This window comes from Dermochelys coriacea, chromosome 15, assembly GCF_009764565.3.
Source record: "Dermochelys coriacea isolate rDerCor1 chromosome 15, rDerCor1.pri.v4, whole genome shotgun sequence".
Taxonomy (NCBI): Eukaryota; Metazoa; Chordata; order Testudines; family Dermochelyidae; genus Dermochelys; species Dermochelys coriacea.
This window is the reverse complement of record NC_050082.1, coordinates 12,837,485-12,854,424: the sequence shown is the minus strand read 5'-3', so window position 1 is coordinate 12,854,424 and position 16,940 is coordinate 12,837,485. Positions and strand designations below refer to the sequence as shown.

Here is a 16,940-nt window from a genome sequence, read left to right as displayed (position 1 = left end):
CACTGTGGGATACATACCCACAATGCATTGCTCACACTGTCAATGATGGTGTCCCCAATGTGGATGATGTGCTGCCAGAGGGAGCTAGTGTGAACAAGCTTTTCAGATTTTTATTAAGTCAACTTTTGGGTGTTGATGTAAGTCGACAAAACTTGGTAGTATAGACAAAGCCTAAGCCAGCCCTGGTGACCCCATTCAAAGGGGATTGCGACCCACTTTGGGGTCCCGACCCACAGTTTGAAAACCTCTGCTCTAGCAGGTTAACAGAAAAATAGAAGGAGGGCAGCACTTAGTGAAGAATGATTGGAGCCATGACAGCCAAAATATCCACAAGTAAAGAGCACTTTAGGAGGCTGGACTGGAGTGCATTGTATGTCAGCCTTGGGGAGGAGCAGGAACGCTGCTGTGTGTCCCAGCAGAGCACTGTGTTCAGGTCCGAAGTGGCTCCCCCCTACCGCCCATTCCCCTGTGCGCCAGGGGAACTAGAAACACTGACACAAACACAAGCTTCTCGGTTCCTGCCAAGACCCAGCAGAATCCAAGGGAACCAGCTGGCTGGTACTGTCAGCATTGCTTTGCCCCTCCTTCTTCCCCTGGGGACCAGCTCTAGCACCCTGACCCTTTTCTCCCCGAGGGAACCCATCTATCTTCCTCACCCCCCATATTACCCCAAACACGGGGCAGTTTTAAACGCCCTCCATTGCACGTGGGTTATTCTGAGTGTGTCCATGGGGGGGGGCAAGGGGGTGTGAGGACAGACCCTAGAACCCCTCGTCCTCCCTTTGGTCTCATCGGATTGGTCCCGTCCCCCAACCCTCATTCAGTTTTGTTTACGCCTTCGGCCAATCAGCAGTGCAGAGCGATGGTTCTTTTTGGTTCGCCACGTGGCCTGCAGCTGTAACCCAAATCCCCACGGCCGCTGCCCCGGCCCCCTTCTCACCCGCGGCCAGCCGGGCAGGATGGGGCTGGAGCTGTACCTGGATTTGCTCTCCCAGCCCTGCCGATGCGTCTACATGTTCGCCAAAAAAAACAACATCTCCTTCGACTTCAAGCCCGTGGAGCTGCTCAAAGGTGGGGGCGGGGGGGAGGCTGAGCACCGTTCTCCTCTCACCTCCTTCCCCCCTGGAGAATGAACCCTATCACCCACCCACCCACACACACCCTCCTCCCTCTCTGCTTCCCTCAGCCCTGTGACACCTGCCCCTGCTACACCCATACAGCCCCCCAGCCGCCTCTGTGCTTTTCTGGGGTCCCCATCCTCTTCTGTGCTGTACTGTCCCTATTTACAATAGTGCCCTAATGCCCCTTTGTGGGAGACTTGCAGGTGCTCTGGGAATGGGGATTTATAGGCAAATCTGTTTGGGACTAGATCTCTTGGTTTATCTCGGCTTGTGTGTATGTCACCTCTTGGGTCTGGTGGTGCAGGTGTCTATCAAACAGGGAGAAGCAACATTATACACTCTGCTGCCTTGTTGCTTGGGCCCCTACCGTTAAGTGAGCTGGTGCATTCTCTTGGTGCTTCTCTGTGGGCAAGTTCAAAGTGTCCCCTTTATATCCAGCATGCTCCTGCTGTACAGTAGTAGGGATACTTTCCTGATCCTCTCAAAGAAAGCAAGAAGAGCCTTTTATAAATGTAATTAAAGTATTGACCTACTCTGAAAAGTCACTAGTAATGCCGTTATACGCATTCATATTTATTATGACTCAGTGACTCCACATCATATCTTCTGTTTAAATGAATAAGATTTATTTTATCAGCAAACTCACCCTGGCATCTGAGAGTTAAGATGGGTTATTTCCTCTCATCTTTATTCTCAGCAATTAAGAGCTTTAGGTCAAATGATTTCCTTAGTAATACTCTAGCCTTCATTGGGATTTCACTGGTATAATTTGAGGCATAAATTGGTGAACATTATGTTTATTGATGATTAAATTGATGTTTATTAATGATTTAGTTGGGGTTGGTCCTGCTTTGAGCAGGGGGTTGGACTAGATGACCTCCTGAGGACTCTTCCATGATTCTATGTTTCTCTGAATGTGCTGGGCTGGCAGGTAGAAAACACTATATTTTTCTTGTAAACTTTGCAAATTTGATCAGTGGTTACTGAGATACAGTAAAGATTGGGACCTTCAAGCATAATTCATTTCATTCATCCATAGAGTCATTTTTCAGAATAGCATCACTCTTCAGACAAACTGTCGTAGCATTTTGTTATGAACTAATGAAATTCTATTTCTGGTCACACTTTGAGACAATATGAAACCCTGGATTATGCTGTCCATCAATGGCAGTCTGCCAGGGTCATCTTTATTGATTTGGGAAAGCAAAACTCCAATCTCAGTAGCTGACCTGACTTTTTAAATATTTGCTATGGCAATAAGCCACCATGCTGCCTTTTCACTTTTTGTAGAGAGGATTGTTGTGCAAAAGCCAATCTATTCCAGTCTTGGACTGCAATCATGTGATTATATGTGCAACAATGACCCCCTGGGTAGTCTGCTGAGTAATCAACCCTTGTGAATTTACATGCACTTGCAGCTGTTGATGTTTTTTTTCTTTCTGAGATGCTTTTAAAAACAGAGGTGAAGGGTCTAATAAAGTACAGCAAAGATTTATATGCCTTGCTTTCTAGGCTGGCCTGACCTGTCATGATGGTTCTTTATTCATCCTAATACCACCTCTGGAAAAGCAAATTGAAAGTAGAAATTTCTCCCTTACTTCAGCCTAGCAAAACTCATTGTTATTAATTCGTTCTATAAAGTTAGACATGGGTTTTTAACCTGTGTGATGTGAAAATCCCTTGCAAAAGGCAGTTGTTTAACACTGTGTGCACATCTGCTCCATTGAGGACTAGTCTGTCCCCTCATTTCCCTTCTTCCTTACTTTTGGAAAATATGTCATAAAAACATTCATCTGCCTTTATTGAAATCTCCTCCTTCTTTCCCTCCCCCAAGATCGGAGGAAATACTCTTCTCATTTCAGAATGGCCCTTTGCAGGTAACTTTTTTCAGTGTGTTTCACTACCGCTAGCATTAACAGGAGTAAAATGACCGAGTCCCTGTGCAATGCACTGAAAGCCTTGGCATAACTGTCAAACTGCAAAGACCCTGGCTGGACATTTTGGCTTTTTAGTTTATGTTCCTTCTTTAATTTGAAAAACACACCTCTTGAAAAAGCCCATTGACTTATTTATAACAAGGTGCCTCTAAGTGTCTGGCAGTGGCAATAGCAAAATAACAGGTTTCAGAGTAGCAGCTGTGTTAGTCTATATTCGCAAAAAGAAAAGGAGTACTTGTGGCACCTTAGAGACTAACAAATGTATTTGAGCATAAGCTTTTGTGAGCTACAGCTCACTTTATCGGATGCATTAATAATAGCAAAATATTGCCACTGGTTTGACTAATCCCCATTAACGGGTTCCAAATGGGCTACATTGACAGTTCAGCTTGAGCTTCTATTGGTTTCTCCACCACTAATCACTGATTGTTTTTCTTATTAATTATAATTCTTTTAGGGCTCAACATTCAAGAATTTAGCAACATAAACTCCCTGAAGAAAGTACCTATGCTGAAGGATGGAAGCTTCACCTTAGGAGAGAGGTTAGAATGCAGAGGTAGAAACCTTACATCCTTGTCGCAGTATTTACAACCATAACACTTCTGAGCGGCATGTTTGTCTGCTGCAGTCCGCCTCTACAAGGATCATGGGATGGTGTTTGATCTTGCAGTGTGCTAGGACATGCCGGTAATAAGGCTGGTTTCAGATTCCCAGAGGCATTGAGAAGAGCAGGCTGGCTGAATGTTCTCCTGGGGCCCCAGACTGGAATCTCACCAAGGCGTGGGAGAGTTAGTGCCAATCTGTGTCTCAGTGAAACACACCATGGAGTGTATTGAGAAAAAAGTTGTAAGTGCAGGGGGCAGTGTGGCACTAGGCTTTCCTTTTTCATTCAACCTGTGACCAATCTGAAGGGATCTTAGCCCCTTTCCTGATACTAAGACTCATACAAATGTAGGGGGCCTAAGACCATAGGCACCAGCTCCATGGGTGCTGAAAAAAAATAGTGGGTGAAGCACCCACCGGCCACGCCCCCAGTCAGCTCCTCCCCCATCCCCCCAGTGCTTCCCCTGCCGACAGGCCCCACCAATCAGCTCCTCCCCCTCCCTCCCAGTGCCTCCTTCCCACCTAGGATCAGCTGTTCAGCAACATGCAGGAGGTGGGGGGGTGGGAGGAGGAGCGGTGGTGGAGTGCACTCGGTGGAGGGGGCGGTATAGGGCAGAGCGGGAGTGGGAAGAGGCAGAGCAGGGGTGGGGACTTGGCAGAAGGGATGGAATGGGAGTGGGGCCTGGAGTGGAAGGGGGGTTGAGCACCCCCCAGCAACTTAGAAAGATGGTGCCTCTCCTCAAGACCGCAAGTGAACAGAGAGCAAAATGGGAAAGTAATGTTTCAAGAAGCCAACGAGAAGGGTTCCCTGAAAGCCCCATTAGAATCAGTCTGGTTCTGAGAGAGTTTGATTTCCACAAGGCTTATCTTCTTTGCCAGGACACAATCTGCAAGTTCTAAGTTTGTTTATATTTATGGGGCGGGGAACAAGTGGTGTATTTTTGAGAGGATGCATTCTCTGAGCCATGTCTTTGTAAGGAATGTGTGCAAAGTACTTTTCATAGCAACAAAAAACTGACAATATAAAGGCCTGGTCCAATGTCTGTTGAAGTCAATGGAAGGTTTACCATTGACTTCATTGGGAATTGTATCAGGCCCTAAAACAGCTGAGAGGGAAAAGGAAATGCAGAAAACATTACATTATACTTCATGATGATAGTTTTATAAAATATCATTGGTCTGTGGTTCTTAAAATGTAAAGGTGCTGTGGGTTATCAGCAGAACAAGCAGTGCTGACCTTCCAGCTCCTGCGCTGTTCTCTGACCCCTAACATTACCACACTTTCTAAATGGAAGCGATGTAAGGAGAAGAGGAGGATGCAACTGTTCTCTCCTTAGCTCACAGGCCTACTGTTTCCCCTTTTATCTGGACAGCACTGCGATTCTTCTGTACCTGAGCCGGAAGTACAACTTGCATCCAAGAGTTTTAAAAGAGTTGGCTGAGGAGCTCTCTGGACCATTGATGTTGCTTTTCAATAGGTCTTGGAGTACTGGGGAAGTGCCAGAAGACTGGAAGATAGCTAATGTGCCAGTTTCTAAAAAAGGGTAAACAGAATGATCTGGGTAATTATAGGTCTGTTAGCCTGACAGCAATCAGCAAGATAATGGTGTGGCTAATAAGGGACTCAATTTACAATTAAAGGAGGGTAATGTAGTTAATGCAAATCAACATGGGTTTATTGAAAACAGGTCCTATCGAACTAACTTGATATCTTTTATGAGATTACAAATTTGGTTGATAAAGTTAATAGTGTTGAAAGGACATACTTAGACTTCTGAAAGGCCTTTGACTTGGTACTACATGACATTTTGATTAAAAAACTACAATGATATAAAGTTAACATGGCACACATTAAATAGATTCAAAACTGGCTAACGGATAGGTCTCAGAATATAATTGTAAATGAGGAATTATCATTGAGTGGGTGTGTCTCCAGTGACATTCTACAAAGATCAGTTATTGGCCCTACACTGTTTAACATTTTTATTAAAGATTTGGAAGAAAACATAAAATTAGCACTGATAAAGTTTGCAGATGACACAAAAATTAGGGGAGTGGTAAATAATGAAGAGGACAGGTCCCTGATTCAGAGCAATCTGGATCACTTGCCAAATGGGATGCAAGCAAATAATATGAATTTTAATATCGCTAAATATAAATGTATAAATCTAGGAACAAAGACCCTATGACATACTTACAGGATAGGGGACTCTATCCTGGGAAGCGGTGACTCTGAAAAAGATTTGGGGTTGTGGTGGATAATCAGCTGAACATGAGCGCCCAACATGACGCTGTGGCCAAAAGAACTAATGCAATCCTGAGATGCATAAATGGGAATCTCAGGTAGAAGTAGAGAGGTTATTTTACCTTCATATTTGGCACTGGTGCAACCACAGCTGGAATATTATGTCCAGTTCTGGAGCCCACAATTCAAGAAGGATGTTGATAAATTGGAGAGGGTTCAGAGAAGAGCCACAAGAATGATAAAGGATTAGAAAATATGCCTTATAGTGATAGACTAAAAGAGCTCAATCTATTTAGCTTAACAAAGAGAAAGTTAAGGAGCAACTTGATTGCAGTATCTACATAGGGAACAAATATTTAATAATAGACTCTTCAATACAGCAGAAAAGGGTATAAAATGATGCAATGGCTAGAAGATGAAGCTAGACAAATTCAGACTGGAAATAAGGTGTAAATTTTTGACACTGAGTAATTAACTACTGGAACAATTTACCAAGGGTTGTGATGGATTCTTTTTTAAATCAAGATTGGATGTTTTTCAAAAAGCTATGTTCTAGGAATTATTTTGGAAAAGTTCTGTGGTCTGTGTTATATAGGAAGTCAGTCTAGATGTTCACAATGGTTCCTTCCGGCCTTAGAATCTCTGATTCTTGCCTTGAGAGAAAAGGAGTACTTGTGGCACCTTAGAGACTAACAAATTTATTTGAGCATAAGCTTTCGTGAGCTACAACTCACTTCATCGGATACATTCAGTGGAAAATACAGTGGGGAGATTTATATACCCAGAGAACATGAAACAATGGGTGTTACCATACACACTGTAAGGAGAGTGATCCCTTAAGATGAGCTATTACCAGCAGGAGAGTGGGGGTGGGGGGGAAGAAGACCTTTTGTAGTGATAATTAAGGAGGGCCATTTTCAGCAGTTGACAAGAACATCTGAGGAACAGTGGGGGGTGGGGGGGAAATAACATGGGGAAATAGTTTTACTTTCTTTAATGACCCATCCAATCCCAGTCTCTATTCAAGCCTAAATTAATTGTATCCAGTTTGCAAATTAATTCCAATTCAGCAGTCTCTTGTTTGAGTCTGTTTTTGAAGTTTTTTTGTTGAAGAATAGCCACTCTGGTCTGTAATCGAGTGACCAGAGAGATTGAAGTGTTCTCCGACTGGTTTTTGAATGTTATAATTCTTGATGTCTGATTTGTATCCATATATTCTTTTACGTAGAGACTGTCCAGTTTGACCAATGTACATGGCAGAGGGGCATTGCTGGCACATGATGGCATATATCTCATATATCCCCCCCTCTCCACTCTCCTGCTGGTAATAGCTCATCTTAAGTGATCACTCTCCTTACAGTGTGTTTGGTAACAGTTTGGTAATAGTGAGAAATGTAAGGTTATGCATTTAGGGATTAATAACAAGAATTTTAGTTATAAGCTGGGGACGCATCAATTAGAAGTAACGGAAGAGGAGAAGGACCTTGGAGTATTGGTTGATCCTAGGATGACTATGAGCTGCCAATGTGATATGGCTGTGAAAAAAGCTAATGCGGTTTTGGAATGCATCAGGAGAGGCATTTCCAGTAGGGATAAGGAGGTTTTAGTACCATTATACAAGGCACTGGTGAGACCTCACCTAGAATACTGTGTGCAGTTCTGGTCTCCCATGTTTAAAAAGGATGAATTCAAACTGGAGCAGGTACAGAGAAGGGCTACTAGGATGATCCGAGGAATGGAAAACTTGTCTTATGAAAGGAGACTTAAGGAGCTTGGCTTGTTTAGCCTAACTAAAAGAAGGTTGAGGGGAGAAATGATTGCTCTCTATAAATATATCAAAGGGATAAAGGGACTAAGGTCGGACTAGATGATCCGAATGGTCCCTTCCGACCTTAGTATCTATGAATCTATGAATCTATATAGATCTCCCCACTGTATTTTCCACTGAATGCATCCGATGAAGTGAGCTGTAGCTCACAAAAGCTTATGCTCAAATAAATTTGTTAGAGTCTAAGGTGCCACAAGTACTCCTTTTCTCTTTGCGAATACAGACTAACATGGCTGCTACTCTGAAACCTGATTCTTGCCTTGCGTGCTTTGGTCTGTTGGCAGACTTCCACCGGAGACATTCTTGCTTCCGTACATCTCTTGTTCTGGGGACCTCCCCAGAGAGGAACCAGTTTAGCCTTTGGAGCAAGTCATGGGGCAAGATTCCCTACTTAATCCAGGCTTCCAAGTACCACTCCCCGATTTTGTCATTTGTAGTTAGTTTGAGTTTTAGCAGCACTCCTGATTTCCAGACAGCGTCATGAGGAGCATTTAATATCTTTCTTTATTTTTTTTAAGTGCTCCCACATTTTTAAGCGCCTATGTGAGGTTAAATAGCTGCATTTTGGGGGTGGTTGTCCAATAAGCATATATCTTGTGACCATAATCAGCCAATTGGTGAACATACAGAAATCCATATATAATATGTGTGTATACAATATACATACACATACAAATCACTTACATGGTGCTATGATAATGCAAATTACAATAAAAAACCGAGGAGTACCTTTGGCACCTTAGAGACAAACAAATTTGTTAGTCTCTAAGGTGCCACAAATAATCCTCGGGTTTTTTGCTGATACAGACTAACACGGCCACCACTCTGAAACAAATGATGATGCCATGTGGTAAACTAATGCACTTGGCTCTTTTCTCCCTCTAGTGGTCTGGTGGAGAACAGCAAGATCATGCAGGAAGGCCAAGAGTCTTTGGGAAATTTGGTATGTCTCCTCTTACAGGGTAAATTAATGAAACCAAACTTGTAGAGATCTAGTGCTCCACTTAAATTAAAAGGTTACTTCACCTACTAAGTAGGAGCAAAAGACAGTATGAGAAGTGCACTGTGAAACCTGATGCATGTGCTGCCAGCATTTGATGTAAGGATATCTGAGATCCACAGATTATTCTCAGAAATGCAACAGAACAACATCCAGCTGTTTGGAGGATCCCATTAAGTCTCATTCTGATTGCTGATACTTAGAAGTACAGAGAAATAGAGGATTCATACAGCTGGGTTCCAGATTAGCTCTCCTGTAAATCTATGACAGGTTTCAGAGTAGCAGTCGTGTTAGTCTGTATTCGCAAAAAGAAAAGGAGTACTTGTGGCACCTTAGAGACTAACAAATTTATTTGAGCATAAGCTTTCGTGAGCTACAGGTTTCAGAGTAGCAGCCATGTTAGTCTGTATTCGCAAAAAGAAAAGGAGTACTTGTGGCACGAAAGTTTATGCTCAAATAAATTTGTTAGTCTCTAAGGTGGCACAAGTACTCCGTGAGCTACAGCTCACTTCATCGGATGCATTCAGTGGAAAATACAGTGGGGAGATGTATATACACACACAGAGAACATGAAACAATGGGTGTTACCATACACACTGTAAGGAGAGTGATCACTTAAGATGAGCCATCACCAGTGGGGGGGAAGGAGGAAAACCTTTCATGGTGACAAGCAAGGTGGGCCATTTCCAGCAATTAACAAGAACATCTGAGGAACAGTGGGGGGTGGGGTGGGGTGGGGGAGAGAAATAACATGGGGAAATAGTTTTACTTTGTGTAATGACTCATCCACTCCCAATCTCTATTCAAGCCTAAATTAATTGTATCCAGTTTGCAAATTAATTCCAATTCAGCAGTCTCTCGCTGGAGTCTGTTTTTGAAGTTTTTTTGTTGAAGGATAGCCACTCTCAGGTCTGTAATTGAGTGACCAGAGAGATTGAAGTGTTCTCTGACTGGTTTTTGAATGTTATAATTCTTGACGTCTGATTTGTGTCCATTTATTCTTTTACGTAGAGACTGTCCAGTTTGACCAATGTCCATGGCAGAGGGGAATTGCTGGCACATGATGGCATATATCACATTGGTAGATGCGCAGGTGAACGAGTCTCTGATAGTGTGACTGATGTGATTAGGCCCTATGATGGTGTCCCCTGAATAGATATGTGGGCAGAGTTGGCAACGGGCTTTGTTGCAAGGATAGGTTCCTGGGTTACAGAGTAGCAGCCGTGTTAGTCTGTATTCACAAAAAGAAAAGGAGTACTTCTGGCACCTTAGAGGCTAACAAATTTATTTGAGCATAAGCTTTCGTGAGCTACAGTCTTGTGGCACCTTAGAGACCTTAGTCTCTAAGGTGCCACAAGTACTCCTTTTCTTGTTCCTGGGTTAGTGGTTCTGTTGTGTGGTGTGTGGTTGCTGGTGAGTATTTGCTTCAGATTGGGGGGCTGTCTGTAAGCAAGGACTGGCCTGTCTCCCAAGATCTGTGAGAGTGATGGGTCGTCCTTCAGGATAGGTTGTAGATCCTTGATGATGCGTTGGAGAGGTTTTAGCTGGGGGCTGAAGGTGATGGCTAGTGGCGTTCTGTTATTTTCTTTGTTGGGCCTGTCCTGTAGTAGGTGACTTCTGGGTACTCTTCTGGCTCTGTCAATCTGTTTCTTCACTTCAGCCGGTGGGTATTGTAGTTGTAAGAATGCATGATAGAGATCTTGTAGGTGTTTGTCTCTGTCTGAGGGGTTGGAGCAAATGCGGTTATATCTTAGAGCTTGGCTGTAAACAATGGATCATGTGGTGTGATCTGGATGAAAGCTAGAGGCATGTAGGTAGTAATAGCGGTCAGTAGGTTTCCGATATAGGGTGGTTTTTATGTGACCATCGCTTATTAGCACCGTAGTGTCCAGGACATAGATCTCTTGTGTGGACTGTTCCAGGCTGAGGTTGATGGTGGGATGGAAATTGTTGAAATCCTGGTGGAATTCCTCAAGGGCTTCTTTTCCATGGGTCCAGATGATGAAGATGTCATCAATGTAGCACAAGTAGAGTAGGGGCATTAGGGGACAAGAGCTGAGGAAGCCTTGTTCTAAGTCAGCCATAAAAATGTTGGCATACTGTGGGGCCATGCGGGTACCCATCGCAGTGCCGCTGATTTGAAGATATACATTGTCCCCAAATGTGAAATAGTTATGGGTGAGGACAAAGTCACAAAGTTCTGCCACCAGGTTAGCCGTGACAGTATCGGGGATACTGTTCCTGACGGCTTGTAGTCCATCTTTGTGTGGATTGTTGGTGTAGAGGGCTTCTACATCCATAGTGGCTAGGATGGTGTTTTTAGGAAGATCACCAATGGATTGTAGTTTCCTCAGGAAGTCAGTGGTGTCTCGAAGATAGCTGGGAGTGCTGGTAACGTAGGGCCTGAGGAGGGAGTCTACATAGCCAGACAATCCTGCTGTCAGGGTGCCAATGCCTGAGATGATGGGCGTCCAGGATTTCCAGGCTTATGGATCTTGGGTAGCAGATAGAATACCCCAGGTCGGGGTTCTAGGGGTGTGTCTGTGCGGATTTGTTCTTGTGCTTTTTCAGGGAGTTTCTTGAGCAAATGCTGTAGTTTCTTTTGGTAACCCTCAGTGGGATCAGAGACTTGTAGAAAGTGGTGTTGGAGAGCTGCCAAGTAGTCTCTTGTTCCTATTCCGACCTATTCATGATGACGACAGCACCTCCTTTGTCAGCCTTTTTGATTATGATGTCAGAGTTGTTTCTGAGGCTGTGGATGGCATTGTGTTCTGCACGGCTGAGGTTATGGGGCAAGTGATGCTGCTTTTCCACAATTTCAGCCCGTGCATGTCGGCGGAAGCACTCTATGTAGTCCAGTCTGCTGTTTCGACCTTCAGGAGGAGTCCACCCAGAATCCTTCTTTTTGTAGCGTTGGTAGGAAGGTCTCTGTGGGTTAATATGTTGGTCAGAAGTGTGTTGGAAATATTCCTTGAGTCAGAGACGTCGAAAATAGGATTCTAGGTCACTACAGAACTATATCATGTTCGTGGGGGTGGAGGGGCAAAAGGAGAGGCCCCTTCAACAAAAAAACTTCAAAAACAGACTCCAGCGAGAGACTGCTGAATTGGAATTAATTTGCAAACTGGATACAATTAATTTAGGCTTGAATAGAGACTGGGAGTGGATGAGTCATTACGCAAAGTAAAACTATTTCCCCATGTTATTTCTCCCCCCCCCCACTGTTCCTCAGATATTCTTGTTAACTGCTGGAAATGGCCTACCTTGCTTGTCACCATGAAAGGTTTTCCTCCTTCCCCCCCACCCCGCTGATGATGGCTCATCTTAAGTGATCACTCTCCTTACAGTGTGTATGATAAAACCCATTGTTTCATGTTCTCTGTGTGTGTATGTAAATCTCCCCACTGTATTTTCCACCGAATGCATCCGATGAAGTGAGCTGTAGCTCTCGAAAGCTTATGCTCAAATAAATTTGTTAGTTTCTAAGGTGCCACAAGTACTCCTTTTCTTTTTGTAAATCTATGGAGCAAACTGTGCAGTTCCCCATTTGGTGATGACTAAATTTCATTGCCTGTGTATGGAAGCTAATCTTATTCCCTCCTCCCCATGCAGGTGGTGATTCCCCTCTTCACAGAAAAGCCAATACCTTTACAGAAGCTGCAGAAGGCTTTGGATGAGCTGAATAATTCCCTGAAAAAGTTCACAGAGAAGTTCCTGCAGGACAAGCCCTTCATTGTGGGCAGTGAGATTTCTCTGGCAGACCTGGTGGCTATCATAGAGCCCATGCAGGTGAGTGTAGGAGTGTTGTTAGTGAATTTTCATCATCATGAAAAACTGATGTTGTCTATACTGCCTGAAGACCAGCATGTGGTTCTGCTGCAGTTTTCTTGGAGATGGGAAGGGGGGGTTGATGCAGCACCACATGACTGAGAAGGGAAGCAGGATTCAGCTACTTCACAAAGATGGCAGATGCTATAGAACAGTCTTCAGAGTAGCAGCCGTGTTAGTCTGTATTCGCAAAAAGAAAAGGAGTACTTGTGGCACCTTAGAGACTAACAAATTTATTAGAGCATAAGCTTTCGTGAGCTACAGCTCACTTCATCGGATGCCTCTGTTTTTTCCACCAAATGCATCCGATGAAGTGAGATGTAGCTCACGAAAGCTTATGCTCTAATAAATTTGTTAGTCTCTAAGGTGCCACAAGTACTCCTTTTCTTTTTATAGAACAGTCTGATCCAGTGTTGCTCTTCCCCGCCCCCAAATCCTAGGTTTTCCTTCATGTCATTCCCTCCTCGTTACAGTTTTCTATCCTTCTTGTGAAGAATTCAAATCCTAGGAAGAGTAAATGAGGAGCAATGGGGAACCGATGTTTAGATTAAAATAAAGAGCCCAGCCCAAGGGGGGGCAGGCTTCCTCCCCAAGTCATTTCCCTGCTCTCAGTCTGCAAAATACCAATCAGGGACTTCACAAAATATAGCATGAAAAATGAAGTGGCTCCCATATGGATCCATCACTTGCCTGGAGTACTGTGTTACAGCACCTTCCACCTCTCCTCCAGATGTTTTACAGGGCAGCACTACCTCCCTCCAAAGAGTGGGTCACCCTACAGATAAACTTTTGAGAGGGCAAGAAAAACTGCTGATGCTTCAATTCTGATCTTAAATGATGATTTTGTGTTCTCTCACTGATCATGCCTTAGTGCATGTGAGAACTGTTACAGCTATTAAGCCAAACTCTCTGCTGATGTAACTTCATTAGCTTCGATGGTATTATGCTGCTGGAGAAATTGGCTCATTATCTCCTGACTTAACCTCTAGTGGCTGAGGTTTTGCAATAAGCACCACGTGAATTGCAATGACAATGTACCTCACCCTTCAAGTCAGGCTCAGACATTTAGGTGCTGGAGCAGATTGAGGATGACACTGACACTAGTCAGCAAATTGTTTTCCTACTTGTGGCAGATGCATGTTAATCCAGGGTAGGATTCTGCTCTGCACACTTACTTGAAATGAATCCCTCTCCTTTTCACCAACATGTTTGGCTGTTGTGTCTTTCTCTCTTTAAAGCCCGTAGGTGCTGGTTGCAACAACTTTGAGGGCTGGCCCAAACTGCTGGCATGGGGTAGCCAGGTGGAGGAAGCTGTGGGGAAGGAGCTCTTCCAAGAAGTGCATGAACGGATCCTGAATGCCCAGGATTTGAGGAACGTCCAGATTGACCCACAGATGAAGAAGGAAATGAAACCCCTGCTGCTGAAGATGCTGAAGTAGGAGGAAATGTGAAGTATTCCCTCACTGCTAGACTTTTCTGAATGTATTTCTAAATCCAACCCCCAAATTCCCCTGTTATGTGCAGTTACCCTGTGCCAAGAAGAAAGAACTTTCCACAGGTTTCACTTGAGTAGTGGAACTTTTCCACATGTTCTGTCTTTATCCTCTAACAGTGAACCACTGAAGGGCACTTTAAAATTAGACCTTTTTTTCCCTTAACCATTGCCTTTTTGTCGCTTGAAGGAGACAGTGTGTGGTCCCCAGAAAATTCACCTATTACTATCTCTCACAGGGCTTCCTCGTCGCAGTCCTCTTAAATATCCTCATGCTGACTCTCAGCTTCTCTGCTCCTTGACAATTTTGAAAAACTCAAAAAGAATGCAGACTTCTAGCAGAGAGTCTTCAACCCCCTTCCGCACACATACTCTGGATTTCTCTCTGTGAAATCTTACTAATCTCTGGGACATTTTAGCTTCTTTGGGCAGCACACGTTCTTATTTTCCTCTCCTCATCCTGTAATTGCCAATGCCACTCTTCACAGAGGAGTGACTCATTCCTTGGGGAATTTTCTGTTCTAACCTCCTGTGCCCCATCTATCCAGGATTTTGTGCTCTTAAAATATTGCTAGAAATAATGATGCCATTGGATACCCAAAGCAGTGCACTTTCTGTGCAGTTGCATGCCCAGAATACCAGCCATCAGCTGTCTTCTATCACATGAAGTCCCAGAGCTTTTGTGCAAGTCTTGGAAATGCACTGCCTGATATGCTGTTACTGTTATAAAATAGAAATTAAAAATAGAAACAAGCATTTACTGTAGCTTATTCACACGGATATAACAGTCTTTCAGCCAGACAGGTAACACTGGCATTCACTGTAATGTCACTGCTTGTGCTTCCTAGACAGCTCAGCGCAGGAGTTGTGTATTTTATGTACTGATATTTTCTGAATCTGTTTAGACTATATCAGACATTTACCTCTGAGATTCATCAGCTGCCAGTGTGCCTCTTCAGAATATTGCAAAGTATATGTTCAAAATAAAAATGCAGCAGTCTTTTGTCTTTCGCTGTTTCATTATCTTTGCTTTTAGAGGATCTGGGTTTGAAATGCAGTCAACTTAAAGCAGAGCTTTGTTCCCTTCTCCTACATACACACTTTCCTTCCTTAAGAAGCTCCAGTTAGGGTTAGTGGGTTTTGTTTTGTTTTTAAATGCCCTAATCTTCTGGAAGTGTCAATTTTTACTGAGGTTTTTCCACTCAAAAGCTGTACATCATTAACTCTCCATCACAAAATTCAAACCATGGGCCAGTCTCAGATTTTGTAGCTGAACTTTTTTATAATGATAGTGTTACCCACTATCACAATTGCCACTTCAGCATAAAGAGTCAGGTATGATAATATATATTATAAATAGCCACATCAGTTGGACGGTAACGTGGGAGACATAACCTCTAAAACAGGCTTCTTGGATTTTAGCAACCACGCATGGAGCAGCTGTTAGTGAAAAGGAGAATATTTTCTTCACCCCATTTCTCCATGTGGAATATCTAAATAAGAGATATTGAAGTGAGAAGAAACAATGAACACATGGAAGGCAGAGAGCCCCAGCCAGCTCTGTAGGCACATCAACCCCTCTATCCATCTTCCAACAAAGAGTAGAAGTAATTTCCCAGTCTTTAGGGAAGGAAAAGCAATATGAAAAAGGCTGCCAAAACAAGAGAAATTAAGTATCACAATAAGTTGCATTCACACGGTCACATGCATATTATTACAAGCACTCTGTTACCTGGTAGGGTGTGATAAATCAGTCGTGCCAATGGTGATCACGCTGCCCAACAAGACTTACTGTTACATTTCAGTGTTCAGGTTATTAGTGTGTGTATATGTTTTATGCCTTTCCATCCCCTCACCTCTATTGTCCTTCTCAGGGCACTCAGGGTGCGAGAAATAAACATTTGTTTCCAGCAGACAAATGAGAGCCAGGGTAAACTCCACTGGCATATTTCCATTTGTGGCTTTGTTAAGGACACCCTTGATCAGGGAATTGCACGAAGCAGGTGAACTGCCTTTCTGATAAGCAATCCATATAGCCTGTTTGTATACCTTGCCTGCCAGTGTCCCAGGAAATGAAAAGAATTGAGGGTTTCCTTTTGTCTTACTCCTTTCCCTGGGGGGCATGGATCAGTGTTCACGTCGTGCTCCCGGTCAGTACCTGGCCCAGGCTGGGAAAACTAATGATCCAACCAGCGGACCAAATTCAGTGACGAATCCTGGTCACATGCCACTAGAGGCACATTGCACGTATGCTAAGTCAGACTCCAAAATTCCCCCAGCAGAATCAGATTTCTCTGCCATGTGGAAATAAATCTCACAAAAACCAGGGCACCAAATCCATTGTATTATGTTTTATTGTACGATCTGGTAAACAGGACACTCAGCTTAGGAGGATCCAGGTGACTGAGGCCCGGGGAACTGCTTTTCCTGTCCTGTCTGGGGAGGACCAGCCTTGCATACTAGGCAGCATCGCTGTGACAGCTGGCACATGCGTGGCTGTGGCAAGGTGTTCATAAAAGGCCAAAGCAAATCTTCTTCCCCCCCCCCACCCCAGTCACCGGGAGAGGAGCGACAATGGGCCTGGCTGCCCCTGCTTGGCTCAGGGATAGTCCCCAGGGACCAAGGGGTCACGGCGGAGAGACAGACAGAGGAGGTTTCGGAGTAGCAGCCGTGTTAGTCTGTATTTGCAAAAAGAAAAGGAGGACTTGTGTCACCTTAGAGACTAACACATTTATTTGAGCATAAGCTTTTGTGAGCTATCTCCCCTGCAGCATGGGGTCCCAGACAGCTGCCCTGCTTGCTACCCCGTAATGCCGGCCCTGGCTTTTCTATGCAGAAAACTAGTTACTGTGGCACAGGTGGGCTGTGGAGTTTTTATAGCATGTG

At 44.0% G+C, this 16,940-nt stretch overlaps 1 protein-coding gene across 1 annotated transcript; it reads left to right on the top strand.

Annotated features, from left to right (window-relative positions):
* Window positions 1-959: 959 nt before the first annotated feature.
* On the top strand, window positions 960-15,043 carry LOC119843767 (glutathione S-transferase theta-1-like). The gene is made up of 6 exons (XM_043498369.1): window positions 960-1,071; window positions 3,516-3,600; window positions 5,035-5,205; window positions 8,620-8,677; window positions 12,347-12,523; window positions 13,801-15,043. Exons 1-6 carry the CDS (start codon window positions 960-962, stop codon window positions 13,999-14,001), a joined length of 804 nt encoding a protein of 267 aa, XP_043354304.1. The 3' UTR covers window positions 14,002-15,043.
* The last annotated feature ends 1,897 nt before the right edge of the window (window positions 15,044-16,940 follow it).

What these genes read in the sequence shown, in the direction of transcription:
- LOC119843767 (XM_043498369.1), top strand. Translation starts at nt 960, where the DNA reads ATGGGGCTGGAGCTGTACCTGGATTTGCTCTCCCAGCCCTGCCGATGC. An exon ending in AGCTTCACCTTAGGAGAGAG is followed by an intron (nt 3,601 to 5,034) that starts GTTAGAATGCAG and finishes TTATCTGGACAG; the next exon opens with CACTGCGATTCTTCTGTACC. An exon ending in AAGAGTCTTTGGGAAATTTG is followed by an intron (nt 8,678 to 12,346) that starts GTATGTCTCCTC and finishes CTCCCCATGCAG; the next exon opens with GTGGTGATTCCCCTCTTCAC.